Consider the following 15,014-nt stretch of genomic DNA (forward strand, 5'->3'; position numbering starts at 1 on the left):
AAAACACTGTGGGCCCCTCATCTCAACCACGGGTCGAATTCTGTGCCTGTTTTGGAAATCTGCACAACAATTCTCTGTTTACCTTTGGCACTCCTCGCCACGACAACCCTCAACCCTCCACAGCCCAACTCGACACGCACTCACTTTGGGTCTGTGTGCTTTCTTTTTTTTTTCTTCGTTCTTTTTGATCGCAACATCGCCAAGCGCGCCGGTCGACGTTTCCACACCAAGGCTCAGCCCCTCTGGCCTTTTCATTGTTCGTCGGTCGCGACGGATTCTGGTTCTTTCTCCTCCTGCATGTGCCCCAGCCTTTTGTTGCCCGCTTGTCGGCCGTTTCTTCCGGTCGCCGAATTGCCAGGACGCTTTCCGTGGAACAATAGCGCCGTTTTCAATCGCCAGTCGCCATGGATTCAGACGGCGATTCCGTCTTCGGTTACGAAGACGAATCTGATGCCTATTCCCCAGAGGTGGTACGTACGTTGCACTTCCCCTGCGCTGGCTGATGACGGGATCTGGATCGGCCCTGGTTCCTTTCACTCGGTTTCAGCCACGCAACTCTTTTCCTACAACCTACAATCTCTAGTTAACCCTCTACTCGCATGCACTAACAATGCCTCCGAAGAAACCCAAAGCTAAACCGGCGCCGAAAAAGCCGACCACCGCCAAACCTAAGGCGGCCCCAACAACCGCCAAAGCTACCAAGGGCGCGACAAAAAAGCGGGCCAAGTCGGAGAGCGACGCCGAGGACAGTGTGCCAAAGAAACAGAAAAAGGCGCCAACGAAGAAGGCGAGCAAACCCCTCGCCGAAATCGAGAATGATAGCATGGTGGTGGAGGAGGACGGGGATGGGGACGCGCCAGCTGCCGGCCCCACGGCCAAGTCCGACAAGACAGCAACCGAGATGTATCAGAAACTCACCCAACTCGAACACATCATCAAACGTCCCGACACCTACATCGGCTCTGTCGAGCGCCTGGATCAGAAGATGTGGGTCTACAACACGTCCGAGAAGCTCATGGAGAACCGCAACGTGGCCTACGTCCCGGGTTTGTACAAGATCTTTGACGAGATTCTCGTCAACGCCGCGGACAACAGCCAACGAGACAGCTCCATGACATATCTCAAAGTCACCGTGGACCGTGCAACAGGCGAGATTTCAGTCGAGAACAACGGAAAAGGCATTCCGGTGGAAATTCACGGCAAGGAGAAATGCTACATCCCCGAGCTCATTTTCGGTCACCTCTTGACTGGTTCCAACTACGACGACAACGAGAAGAAGACGGTCGGTGGTCGTAACGGTTACGGTGCGAAGCTCACCAACATCTTCAGTCAGAAGTTCTCCATCGAGCTCCAAGACTCCGTAAACTGCAAACGGTACAAACAGACCTGGTCAAACAACATGAGTGTCATGGAGAAACCCAAGATCCTCACGAACAAGTCTTCGGATTTCGTCAAGGTGTCCTTCTTGCCTGACTACAAGCGGTTCGGGATGGAGAACGGGATTGATGACGATCTGGAGGGCTTGATCTATCGCCGTGTTTACGATTTGGCCGGAACGGTGTCTGGGATCAAGGTCTGGCTGAACGGCGAGCACCTCAAGATCAACTTCAAGAGCTACTGTGAGCTGTACGCCAAGGCGATTGCCAACGAGCGCGGTGATCTTGCCGTCGATGGCCAACGGCCGGCAGCGAAGGTCGAGTTTGACCAGCAGCGGCACAACGGCCGGCTGTGGCAGGTCGGTTTCACTGTTTCAGATGGTTCTTTCCAGCAGGTGTCGTTCGTCAACAACATCGCGACCACGTCCGGCGGTACGCACGTCAACTACATTGCCGATCAGATCTGCGAAGCGCTAGGCAAGGAGATGAACAAAAAGAAAAAGGGCCACTCTCTCAAGGCCTCGCATTTCCGCAACCACATCTTCATCTTCATCAACTGTCTCATCGACAACCCGGCTTTTAACTCGCAGACCAAGGAGCAGTTGACCACCAAGATGAGTGCCTTTGGCAGTAAGTGTGTGCTCAGCGACGCTTTCCTCAAAAAAGTCAAGGCCTCCGAGGCCATTCAAAATATCATGGATTTTGCGGACAAGAAGGCGGATAAGCTTCTCGCGAAATCCGACGGAAACAAGCGCTCCCGCATCAGCAACGACAAGCTCATCGACGCCAACTGGGCCGGCTCCAAGCGCGGCCACGAGTGTACCTTGATCTTGACCGAAGGTGACTCTGCCAGAGGGTTGGCCGTGGCCGGTCGTGCTGTTTTGGACCCCGACCGCATTGGTGTGTTTCCGCTCCGTGGTAAAATGCTCAACGTCCGCGATGCATCGCTGGACCAGATCATGAAGAACAAGGAAATTGAGAACATCAAAAAAATCCTTGGCCTCAAGCACAAGCAAGACTACCGGGACACCAAGGGCCTTCGCTACGGCCATCTGATGATCATGGCCGATCAGGATTTGGACGGTAGCCATATCAAGGGGCTGCTCATCAACTTCCTCGAAGTCCAGTTTCCGTCGCTGTTACGCGTGGAAGATTTCTTCCAGGAGTTCATCACCCCAGTGGTCAAGGTGTGGCAGGGTAACAATCCCAAGAAGCCGCAGAACCTCAAAACTTTTTTCAATTTGCCCCAGTACGAAACGTGGAAGGATAACCACAAGTCTGAGATTCGGAAGTGGAAATACAAGTACTTGAAGGGTCTGGGTAGTTCCTCGAACGAGGACGCCCAGATTTACTTCAAGGATTTGGACCGCCATCTGAAGAAGTTTGAGATTCTAAAACCCGAAGAGTCCCAATTATTTGAGCTGGCTTTCTCCAAGAAAAAGGCCGACGCCCGTAAAGAATGGTTGGGCAACTTTGTCCCAGGGACGTACATGGACGTCACGGCCCACAGGAAGTCTTACACCGATTTCGTCCACAAGGAACTCATTCTTTTCAGTATGGCCGATAACATGCGATCCATCCCCTCCATGATCGACGGTTTGAAGCCCGGTCAGCGCAAGGTCATCTACGCTGCCTTCAAGCGAAATCTTGTCAACGACCAAAAGGTTGCCGAACTTGCTGGTTATATCTCCGAGGTGGCCGCCTACCATCACGGTGAAATGTCCCTGCAGCAAACGATTGTCGGCTTGGCGCAAACCTACGTCGGCTCCAACAACGTCAACTGCCTCGAGCCCAGCGGTAACTTTGGTTCTCGTCTTTCTGGTGGTTCGGATGCCGCCAGCGCTCGTTACATTCACACGCGACTCTCACCCTTTGCCCGGCGCGTTTTCTCGAAGCTTGATGAGCCCAGCCTCGAATACCAGGACGACGATGGGAAGGAGATTGAGCCCAAGGTCTACGTGCCGGTTATCCCTATGGTCCTCGTCAATGGTGCCGACGGTATCGGTACGGGTTGGAGTACACAAATTCCCAACTACCACCCGGTACACATTGTTGAGAACCTGAAGCGGCGGATGGGCCGGTTTGACCCCGAGGACACTGAGGAGAAGCCATTCCAGCCCATGACCCCCTGGTTCCGCGGCTGGAAGGGCGTGGTGGAACCCGATGGTCCCAACAGGTTCAAATTTAACGGTATTATCAAGCAGGATGAGCAGAAGCCGAATGAGATTCACGTCACTGAGCTGCCGATCCGGATGTGGACGGATGACTTCAAATCCAAGCTCGAAGACATCATCCGGGGTGAGAAGGTGTCCAGCTTCATCAAGGATTACCGCGAGTTCAACGACCATCAGACTGTTCACTTCATCATCGACATGGAGGACAAGCATATGAAGGCAGCCCTTGAGGAAGGACTTATCGAGAAGTTCAAGCTCACCAAATCCGTCACCACCACCAACCTCGTTGCGTTCAACACTCGTGGCCAGATCCAGAAGTACGAGAATACGGAACAAATCATGGAAGAGTTCTACAACTACCGCCTCAAGATGTACTCGGCCCGGAAGAAGCACTGGCTCGGGGTCTACCACGCTGACTACCGCAAGCTCAAGAACCAGTACCGCTTCATTTTGGAGATCGTGGAAGAGAAGCTCGTGGTCAACCGGAAAAGGAAGGCCGTGCTCGTCCAGGAACTCCGTGACAGGAAGTACGAGGCTTTCCCGCCGAAGGACGACAAGAAGAAGTCCGACGAGGAGCTTAACAACGAGGGTGAAGAGGAAGAGACAGCGAGCGGTGCACGAGATTATGACTACCTTCTGTCGGTATGTGTCGAGATCCGAACCTTGCAACCCCCCCACAGTTTGCTAACAGCGTACAGATGGCCATTTGGTCGCTTACCACCGAACGTCTTGAGAAGCTCAAGAACCAGATCGCAGCCAAGAAGGCCGAGTATGATGAACTCGACGCATTGAGCGAGAAGGACCTCTGGATCAAGGACCTCGATGGGTTCCTCGAAGAGTGGCACACTCAGTTGAAGCTCGAAGAGGAGATCACCACCGGTATCCGCAGAATGGGTCGTCGCGCATCGGCCAAGATTGGCGCCGGCAAGGGCCGCCGTATCAAGGACGACGATGACTACCAGCCCGAGAAGAAGACCAAGGGCAAGGCTGTCAAGGCTGAGAAGGTCGAGACCAAGACCCACCAGAGATTCACCGAGAAGTTCCAGGCCGCTTCCAAACCCAAGCCGAAGGCCGACCTCTCGGATGACGACGACTTCGCCTTTCTCGGCAAGAAGGCGATGGTGAAGACCGAGGTCGACGACGCTCCTGCTCCGGCGGCCGCCGCAGCTACCGGCCGCAACAAACGGGCGGCTGCGACCAAGTCCAAGTATGTGCTGAGTGACGATTCGGACGACGACTTCATGGAGCTGGGCAAGGCCGACGTCAAGGATGAGTCTGAAGACCCGGTTGAAGATGAAGTTGTGGACAAACCATCGAAGCCGGCCTATCTAGACGATGAGGATCTCGAAGACCTGGATCTGCCAAAGACCAAACCTTCGCTTGTGGACGATGTGATGGACATCGATGACGGGGAGGAAGAGGAGGAAGTTGTCAAGAAGCCCACAAAGCGTGCGGCGCCAAAGCCTAAGGCCAAACCCACGTACGCCGATGATGATGATGATCTTGACGACTCGGAGCCTGAAGAAGTTATCCCCAAGCCGACCAAGCGTGCAGCTGCCAAGGCCAAGCCGGCACCTGTTGATATCGATCTTGAGGAGTCGGAGCCCGAAGAGGTCATTCCCAAGCCGACAAAGAGGGCAGCTGCCAAGGCCAAGCCCGCGCCTGTAGATTCCGATGTTGAAGAATCAGAGCCCGAGGAGGTGATCCCGAAACCGACAAAGAGAGCAGCAGCCAAAGCCAAGCCATCATACGCGGACGAGGACGACGAATCTGACGCCGAGGAAGTCGCCGCAAAGCCAACCAAGCGGGCCGCAGCCAAAGCCAAGCGCTCATACATTGATGATGAGTTCGGCTCAGACAGTGACGAGGATAACGGTGATGACCTGCTCGGCGACGTTGGTGCCATGGTCAAGGGCATAGGAGCTCCGGCGACCAACAGTGGCAGGCTTAGTCTGTTTGCCATGTCTCGGCCGGAAGCGGGCGATGCGCCGCTCCCCAGGGTGAAGTCCAGGCAGTCGAGGTCGGTCCTAGAAGTCGACGACCACGACGACACCAACTACGAGGCCCTCGCCATGTCCTCTCCGCGTAAGTCTACCACCACCAAATCCGACGATATCGACGATTTCTTATCTGACGACGACTTGCCTGCCCCACCAAAAGCCACCGCAAAGCCAGCCGCCTCCTCCAAAGCCAAGGCCCCCCTCAGTGTCGTCCCCGGTGCAGCCAAGAAACGCGGCCGCCCGGCCGGCGCCAAGAACAAGCCCAAGGACGACGCCGCCGCCGCCGCGCCGGCCCCCAAGGCCAAGGGCAAGACGGCCGTCTCGCTCGCCAAGTCCAAAACCGCCGCCCTCTCACCCGCCGCCAAAGCGTACGCCGCCAAAAAGGCCAAGTCCAGCCGCAAGGTTCTCGACGACGACGACGATAACGACGAGCTCATGGAGGACGCGCCGGCTAGCCCCCCGCCGTCCAAACCCCTAGCGCGCAGACCTGGCCGCGCGGCTGCGGCCAAGGCCAAACCGATTGTCGATGAAGACGAGGACGATTCCTTCGTCAGCGCCGATTCTGGCGGCGAGGGCGCCCGTGCCAAGGGCAAGAGTAAGAAGAGAGTTGATAGTGATGCGTTTGATATGGATGAGGATAGTGACTAGATGAGCGGTGTGAGTTGTGCGTGCAGAGTTAAGGAGGGAAGGGGTGAGAAAGTGGCTGCATGGGGTGACAAACAAACGAACAAACCACGGACAGTATTTGATTTGTGTTGTTTGGTTTTAAGTTCTTGACGAGATACGAATTCCCTGCCCTTTTCTTTTTTCTTCGGTGGGTTGTTCAACCACTACCAACCTAACCTTTCTGTCATTCTCACTCATTCTCATTTGTCGCTTTGCTCTCTCCTCTCTAGCAGTCAAGACGGAGAGAGAGAGCTATGGTAGTCGGAGAAAGTGGTGCTCTGGGCATAGGCAAAGGGAACCAACCGTGTACATCTGGTTATTTGTGTCTTTTTTTTTCTTATTTCTTTTTTTATTGGCTTTTCTATACATATATCTCTGTTGTTTAGTCACCGTATGGAGTTATTTATTTACCTTACTCTCTCTGCTCTCGATGGTCTGATTCTCCCTTCTCATGGCTTGACTACCTGAAGATAAACGAGAAGGGAAGTAAGTCCGAAACTATATATGGGATCTCTTGCATAACACTGATACGTTGCTTTGCTCCATTCAACTTAGCCTGTTACTGGTGACCCTGTGGAAACTGCTAGTATTCTGTCACCCCATTAACCTATTCCGTGAGCACATTTCAAAATGAAACCTCATCGTTGTTCTGGACGGTATAGTGCACAAGTGCTTCTTACATCGTAGAAGACGAGAAACGCTGTCCAGCACAAGTTTCAAGAAATCTCTAGGTCCGAAGATTTTCTCATCGGTTGCCCCCGATCTAGATCCCCCAGGCCCCAGGCATTTTCGTCCCCTTCATGAGGTGCTGCTCAGTCGTAGCGAGGTCCCGAACAGAAACACAAAACTTTCATGTTAATCACACACGCCTAAGAAGAGCATATCATACCAATACATCGTCCACAGACCACCAAGCATCAACAAGCTAATAACATACATAATCACAGTTACCCCAAACGATCAAGAAAGAGTGGGAAAAACGATGTGTTAAGAAAAAAAAAAAAAGTCAAAATCAAGCATACAATATCAACACGGTACTCCGCCCATCCGGTAACCCACCCTATAAAACCTGGGAAAGTCCCATGCCCATGTGTCCGTCTCCCAGAAAACATACACCACCCACCCCCATCCCCCCTCATCTCAGGAAAACCAGCTCGTCGTCCATCAACGGAGACAACCCCCCTAAAAACAGATTTGTGCGTTCCCTCCTAGAACACAAGTTACCAGTTTTGCCTTCCTAAACCGGTTATTACCGGAGATGTTGCTTTATTAACGCTCAGCGAGCAAGGCGTTGAGATGTTAGTGAGCTTGGTGTCGTCGTACACAGAACTTCTCAGCCATCAAATATTTTGATCACTAAGGCTCTTAAGCGGCGATCAGAGACTCGCCATCGGTCTTGGCGACAGGCGGGAAGGTGTTCTCAACAACCTCGACAGGCTCAGGATCGGGGTGCTTCAGCTCCTCCTGAGGAGCGGTGGGGAAATCAGTCGCCTTGATGGAAGGCTTTTCCTGCCCGTTGGTCTTGTCTTGTCCGTTGACCTCGTGGCCGCGAGCGCCCTTGATCAAAGCCTGGGCCTTGGCAGTGTAGTCACCTACATACTGCTTCGTGACCTGGGTGGCCTGTTCGGTGTGCTTCTGAGCAACGGTGCGGAACTGAGCGGTCTGGGCGTTGACAACCTCGCTGGCGTGCTTCAGCTGGTTGTCAATGAGTTCCTGGTTGGAGGTGTAGATGAGCGGGGTGAAGAAGACAACGGTGGTGCCGATGACGGCGAGACCCCAGTACGGGACGATCTTGACGAGGTAGTACGAGAGAAAGGCACCGAATGCAGCCTGCAGGGGGGTTAGCTTAGCTCTCTGTGGCATCCTGCGCGGGAGCTGCGGGAGCTGCGGGCGCTTGATCGGGTTGTGGAGTCGATTGTGGAGCCCACTTACAGCAGCCGATGCATACACGTTCTCGGCGAACAACACACGTTGCGACTCAATAACAAAGAAGTTGATGAGCTCGTGGACGTCGCCAATCGCCGCTTCGAGCGTCTCGCGCGGGATGGTGTAGTACTTGCGAGGGCGAAGTTGAGTGGCGAAGCCGTTGTTCAGAAGCGCCTTTCCAGCGACCTCGGCGGCGATGGTGATGCCAAGAACCATCCAGGTAAGCTTAAAAGCCCAGCGCAGCACATCGAGGTACCTAACCGCGAAGATGAGTGTGACTAGGGATGCATAGGCGATAGCTGAAGCACCTGGAAAGCACAAAAGTATCAGTATGTTCCTGGCCTATGGTATCGGAAGTCGGGAGGGCGACACGTACGGGGGTTGCGCCACGATAGGAGCTCCGAGAAGAAGGAGTGGTAGTTCGTCAGCGGCTGGCCAGTGGCGGCCGTGTAAGAAGGCGGATGACGGGCGGCAGCGAGGTTCGACATCTCGTCCGTGGCCTTGGAGGTTTGGGTCTTGACGTTCTGGGCTACGGGTCCTGTGGGGCAAGCTTCCTGTCAGAGTCTTTTCGCAGTGCATAGGCAGATATTTGTTTTCGAATCGGCGAGGTAAACGTACCGTTGGTGACAGTGTTGTAAGCAGACGTGGCATCTGCGGAAGGGATATCGTCAGTTGGTCGGGGCAAAAAGAGGGTTGGGTATCGGATGTCGAGCTGTGAAACACTTGCACAAGTTATTAGCCAAGAAAATGCGAACAGCAGGGGGGGTAGAAGCAGCCAGGCGCGAACGAGAAAGAGCTAAATGACACGAACCTTACTCGCTTTGATAGCGTCCACATTAGGGTTACCGTTGGTAACGGCAGCGTCAGCCATTTTTCTTCGTTGTCGCGACGAGCGCGTGAGCAAACGGTGTTGGTTCGGGAGGGTAACGAGGGCGGCCGGGGACCCGTGACGTTTAGATCAGGGAGGGGCACGAGGGGAAAAAAGTATGGCGACTGCGAACGACGGTTTGACGCAAGTGAAAGCTCGATGATGGGATGCCAGGTGTATCGCGACAAGAGATGCTTTTTTCTGCCGTTTTGCTCGGTCTGGATGGTGAAGAATTTTGGTGTTGTGGAAGGAAAATGGAGGTCGAGGTGTGTGTTCCAAGAAGTTGGGATAGGCAGGAAGCAATGAGGGCTTTGAGACAGGCTCCAGGGTGAATTATTATTTCCCACCCAGCTCAGCCAGCTTATCAAAAAAACTTGCAGGCAGTCACAGTCCCGCCGACAATGACAAGGACTTCCGGGACCACAACCCAGATCCGACAGCCCAGCGAGCCCAGACCAAAAGCTCGCCCCAGAGCTTGAAAATGGTCCCCACCATCTCCCCCCGTGTCCACCAATTCCAGAGCTCGCCAGCTTGCTGCAGGCACTCCAAATCGGCGTTCAGCACCAGTGCAATGATCTCATCATGCCAGCGCCGGGACACCCTATCAAAAAGCTGCAAGCTTGCGTCACACCCGACCTGCGGGACGGGAGTGCAGTTTGTTATCTCTCTCTGCGCCGCAAGAAGCAAAATCCGCCCCCGTTGGGTTAGGACCACAAACCCTTTGGCTAGTTTTCTTTATGGTCGCCTTCGGTCGACGGGTAACATGAAAGCAAACCCACAAAATCCACCGTTAATTTCAGCAACAGTCTTTCGCGGTGCAAACTTGCAATCGCGGGTTCGGCCCCACCAAACGCTTTCGGTTGTATCCAATATCGATTGATGCCTGTCAGAGATTTAATCCCCGGCCCCCTTGCCCCCCTGCCCAGGATAAGCGAGGTACTAGTAACTAAATCCTGGTTTGTTAGATAACTCTGGCCAAGACACTAAAAATACACGCAAAACTGAGGCTGCTCTAACAAAGTCTTGCATGCTGGGATGTACCCTCTGTTGGTCCCATTCGTCCCATGTGATTCTGAGCCAAAATGATGCGTCAAGACCGCCCAGCCAAATACCACGATGACGGAAGGTGGGGAAAGGAAAGAAGAAAATTCAATAAACGATAACAGTCAAGAGGGGAAGAGATGATGACGCAGTAGGAAAAGAAGCCTTATGAAAAATACATCGTTCTAAATTTAACGGGAAACAGGTGAGAGGAAACTAGGAACGAAGTTCAACGTACCGTGTCGCGAGCAATCCCCAAAGAAAAAAAAGCTCTCTTGAGCGACGGCCTGACGCTGGCACGCGACACATCAAGCACGCGAACACGAATGACGTTTGAGTTGGCCCACACCCACCCACAAGAGCAAGACCCGTTCCGACTCATATGTGTGTTGTTCTGCAGGGTTGCAGGTGCTTGCTGCGAGTCGACTAAACGGGCACTGTGTCTATCCTCGTTGTACTGTGTGGTACCGGCATCACTGTCGTCTCTCCTAGGATAATTATCTTCGTGTCGTCAGCATCTAGTGTATGCATATTTCAGCCAAGTAACGCCGCGATTTTAATGCCTCGAGCTACAGAATATTTCCGCGTCCTTGTAAACACATTGAGAGGTGAGTTAAGAAGGTATGGATGGGAACAATATTTTGTTTCTAGCCGACCAGTAAATCATAGGTAGCTCGTAGGAGAAACGGCGGGGCAGTAAGAACACATTGTTGAAGCCTCGTCGTTAAAAGACGAAAAAGATCAAGAGGACAGGAAAAAGAACTGTTCAAATATTGTCATTGATCATGGGGTAGTCGACCCTGGATTAATTTATATCACTACCCTGTCCCATCCACATTGTCGGAGAATGCTTCCTTGGATATGCACTTTCTTTCCTTCCTCCCAGTAAGACACAAGTCGGCCCAGTTTCCCTCGTCTCTCCATCCGCCATGCATGCATGCAAAGAAAAAAAAAGAACCGAAAAAAAAAAAGTAGAAACCTGGTATCATGATGCTCACAGACTCAGCCGCCCTGCGACGTTCTTAGCTCCAACTTTCCGATGCCCCAGTAAATTAACCCAACAATGTATCACCAAATGCCCTCAAGGTCGCCAGAAATCAAGATCCCACAGCGTATGTGTGTGGAAAGTCGAAAAAAGAACAGGGGAAGGTGACCACAATGGTTTTAAAAAGCCACGGGGCGAACAGAGAATAATATGAAAAGAGGTGGGCGGTAATGCATCATCACCTCCTCCACCCCCAGAACCCCCCACCAGCGCCCCCTGCAGCTGGTGGTGGTGGCGACGATACTTTTGACGGCGACTCAGACATCACAGGACTCGTTACCGTACTGCCCGTTAACCGCCCAAACATGCCCATGGCAGTAGCCGCCGCCGACTGCGCCGCGTTGCCAGCATTGTGGTTATGATGGTGATGATGGTGGGACATCCCTACCGGGGGTGTTTCCCCAGGCGCAAGGCCAAAGGCTTTCCGCAGCTGCTCCAACTTCTGCTTCGCCTCCTCGAGCTCCTGGCGCGCGACCGCCTCGGCCGTCTTGGCCTGGACAAGTTCGAGCAGGAGCGCATCGGTCTCGTTGAGCGGGGTCGTGAGAGATGCGGAGGAGGTATCGAGGCCGGAAGTGCCGGAGGAGGCATCGGTCGGGCCCAGCACGGCGGTCGATGCGAGGGACTCGTGGCTCTCTTTTTTCTTCATCGTCAACATGGACGAGACACGGTTGCTGCTGTTGTTGCTGTAGATGGATGCAGCCTGGGATGGTGTGGATCTGCTGCGGCCGAGTTTGAGCTCCCGCAGGCCGACTCCTGCGGCCGCACCGCCACTGCTGCTGGCTGTTTTAGAAAGCCACTCAGACTTGTCCGCCGTGGCGGGCGTGTCCGAGGCTCGTAGTCTCATTCCCTGCATCTGCCTCTCGATGCGCTGCTTCTCCTGGTGTACGTTTCGTACGTGCGCGTGGGTATCCCGTAGTTGTTCCCTCACGGTGGATAGTTCTTGCTCCATCTCTTGCACCTTGCGGTTATACCCCTTCGTCTTATCGCGCTCCTGAGATAATTGGGATTTTGTTCGTGCCAGCTCGTCTCGTAATTGCTGTTTCGTCTCCGATGCAGATGACCTTGAGCTGGTGACCGAGTCGCTAAACCGCTCCTCCACAGCGTCCAGGAGATCGGAAAGCTGCTCTGCTGTCGGCTTGGGACTCGTTGTTTTTGTTGTTGAAGAAGAATCGACCACACTACTGTCGTCGCTCCCTTCTGCCTTGTTGCGCAAACCATCCAGCAAAGATCGGACCGCCCGACGGTCCTCCTCGCGGCCTTCTTTTTCGCGTTGTAATTGATTGGCCAAAAGGGTGTGATTCCGTTGTAATTCGCTGAGTGCAGTGAGCAGGTCCTCAATTTGGCTGTGCAGGTGCTTGCTGCCATCTCGGGAGGTGTTGATGCTGGTGGAGAAGGAAGCAGCGGGTGATGGGATTTTGAACGACGGCAATGGGGTGGCTTCCCGGGAGAAGTCGTCGGCGGAGCTGTCGCGGGAGACATTGGTTGCCTCGGTTGACACGGAGCTAAGAACACTGGCGGCAGATGATGTCGTAGACGAGGCGGCCTCCATCGACGAGAGGCTCTGTTTCGAGGGGCTGCGGCGAAGCATGCTAAGGGGGCCCGACGCGGCGCCGAGCCCAGGGTTGAGATTGTTGTTAGGGGTGGGAGTGGCGGTGGTGGATGTCGATGTTGAAGATGTCGATGTTGAGGATGATGCTGATGTCGAAGATGAGATTGGTGTTGGTGTAGGTGTCGCAGCCCTTGTTGGCGCGGCTGTTGTTGTTGTTGTTGTTGTTGTTGCAGCAGCTCCTGCAGGTGCTGTTGGCGGCAGACAAGTTGTAAGCTTGGGGGCGGACGAGGCGACCCAAAGGCGACCCAGGAAACGGGAGGCAGCGGTAGTGACATCGGCATCCGCAGAGGCATGTGCCGTCTCTGCCCCACGGTGATTGGCGCTGGGGGTAATCTTAGCTTCCTTGTACCCCTGCTCGAGCGCTATCATTCGCTCCTTGGTAACGACGTTGGCGAGTGCAACAAAGTCTTGGACAAACTCGTCGGCGTTGTAATTGTAGCAATCCCACACGCCGCGCGATAGCAACAGGTGCATCACATCATCGAGTTCGGTGTAGCCTAGGATTCGCACTTGGTTTTTGCGCATGAGCGACAGCGCCACGCGCATGATGGTTTCCGACGCGCCCTCTGCGAAAATCACATCGTAGATGCGAAACAGCATTGGCAGGGGGCACGTTACGGCGTAGAACGACAGGAACCATTGTGAAACATAGGCGGGTTCAACCTGCAAATCGTCCAGGTGGGCCGACAGTGTGGGCAGATGCTGTCGCAACAGCTCGCGAAATTGGTAGATTCGGATGTGCAGCCCCGCCAGGTCAGGAACGAAACATTGGCGCTGATCGTAGTTTTCCATCAGTCTAGCCCGCATCTGTTAGCCCGCCACATTCTGGCCAAGAAACGTGATTGGGAATTCGCAAGCGCGGTAGCGTTATCACTTGGCGCAAGGCTTGGGGGAGAAAAAAAAAAAAAAAAGAAAGGAGGTGGAGGGAGAAAAAAAATAGGGCAAAAGTAACACATACCTCACCAAGACGCAAAACGCCTGCTTGTCCGGCATATGCATTAGCAGCGGCCCGACTAGAAGCGCTAGCCCTTGGCAATATCCTATCTCGGTATCGTAGAGACTGAAGCACTTGAGGACACGCCCTAGCATGCGCTGGCCATCACCATCTGGGTCGCGGAACATGTCAACACCAGGAAAGCTGCGACCAAGATCCTTGCTGATGACGCCCTCGTACGGGCTCGATTCGCCAGTCAGTCGCTCAAAGACATCCTCCAGATGGCTGTCCCGGGCGCCCGCCATGCTCTGCCATACTACGCCACGGAGCGGTGGCGGCACTCCTTTGCGGACCTTGTTTGATAGCAGCGTCGGCAGGCGGGCGGCGGTCTGCTTGGGATCTTTGACTAGCGCCAAGTAGAACTCGAGCTCGGTCATGGGCGTCGGCGGGAGGGTCGAGTACCGCAAGGCGGAGGGGCTCGGACCGGTGACCATTTTGCGTAGTTGCGCCATCGACGGCGGTCGGGGTTTGCTCTCGCGAGGGTACCGCCCTCTAGTGGCGGCCATGGCGGTAGTGGTGGCTTTGGTCCCCGTGCTCTTCAGGTCCGTGCCAGTTCGACCAATCCCTTGCCCGGGTTTGACTATTGTTGATGCGGTGGTGGTCTATCGTAAGACTTTGTCAGTATGGTGGTGAACACAGCATGTTGCAGCTCAGTGGGATATTGTGACGCACATGGCCCGGCTCTTGGCCTTTCAATTCCAACTCCTCCTTCTTCTGCAACTCGTCCCAGTCGACCCTCTCTGACCCCGTGCTCGAGGACGAGCTTCTGTACTTCGGTCTCTTGGCCCCATCGCTGGCACTCTCTCCGCTCGATCGTCCCAATTCCTGGAGCAAGTTTGGTCGGCGATTTGACGCTGAGGTCTCCGGTTCGAAAATCTCCGACTCGCTGTCATCGTCATCGTCATCGTCGTCGTCGTTGTTGTCGTCGCCGCCATCATCACCATCGTTCCGCTCGGGACCGTCCCCCTCCTCTTTGACCAATGTCTCGGGCTCGGATGTGGCGTTACTGACTGCATAAGTCGGCAGCGGGCTCTTTCTCGGCAGAATCGTGCTTGGCGGTACTGTCGTGTTCACCTGGAGCGACGATGGCTCAGAGAGGCGGACGGTGACGAGAGAGTCGTGGTCGGTCGCTTCCTTTTTGATATTTGTACCGCGTGGCGGTGAATTGATCGGGCCTGGGTCGGTTTCGCTTCGCAGCAACGCTGAGTCGGTGGGCGCCCAAGCCCGTTGTGAATCCCCTCCATGCTGGTCAGACTCCATCCCGAACGCCGACTCAATCCCGCGGCTCCGGGGGCGTGAGCGAAAAGTCGGGCGT

General features: G+C 54.5%; 3 protein-coding genes across 3 annotated transcripts; 1 reads left to right on the top strand and 2 right to left on the bottom strand.

Moving 5' to 3' along the window:
- Nucleotides 1-404: 404 nt before the first annotated feature.
- Nucleotides 405-6,198, top strand: C8A04DRAFT_12439 (DNA topoisomerase; the record flags this gene model as incomplete). The annotated part of the gene is made up of 4 exons (XM_062777342.1): nt 405-470; nt 623-4,192; nt 4,249-4,836; nt 5,242-6,198. 4 exons carry the CDS (start codon nt 405-407, stop codon nt 6,196-6,198), a joined length of 5,181 nt encoding a protein of 1,726 aa, XP_062636721.1.
- A 1,383-nt stretch (nt 6,199-7,581) lies between these two features.
- Nucleotides 7,582-9,013, bottom strand: C8A04DRAFT_12474 (Reticulon-domain-containing protein; the record flags this gene model as incomplete). Its single annotated transcript, XM_062777353.1, has 5 exons — nt 7,582-8,046; nt 8,149-8,450; nt 8,519-8,680; nt 8,761-8,854; nt 8,954-9,013. The coding sequence occupies 5 exons, from the start codon at nt 9,011-9,013 to the stop codon at nt 7,582-7,584; spliced, it is 1,083 nt and encodes a 360-aa protein (XP_062636722.1).
- A 2,261-nt stretch (nt 9,014-11,274) lies between these two features.
- Nucleotides 11,275-14,959, bottom strand: C8A04DRAFT_12466 (rab-GTPase-TBC domain-containing protein; the record flags this gene model as incomplete). Its single annotated transcript, XM_062777350.1, has 5 exons — nt 11,275-12,791; nt 12,909-13,501; nt 13,664-14,279; nt 14,335-14,650; nt 14,711-14,959. 5 exons carry the CDS (start codon nt 14,957-14,959, stop codon nt 11,275-11,277), a joined length of 3,291 nt encoding a protein of 1,096 aa, XP_062636723.1.
- Nucleotides 14,960-15,014: the final 55 nt, after the last annotated feature.

This window comes from Dichotomopilus funicola (genome assembly GCF_033296635.1).
Source record: "Dichotomopilus funicola strain CBS 141.50 unplaced genomic scaffold C8A04scaffold_34, whole genome shotgun sequence".
NCBI classification, from domain to species: Eukaryota; Fungi; Ascomycota; class Sordariomycetes; order Sordariales; family Chaetomiaceae; genus Dichotomopilus; species Dichotomopilus funicola.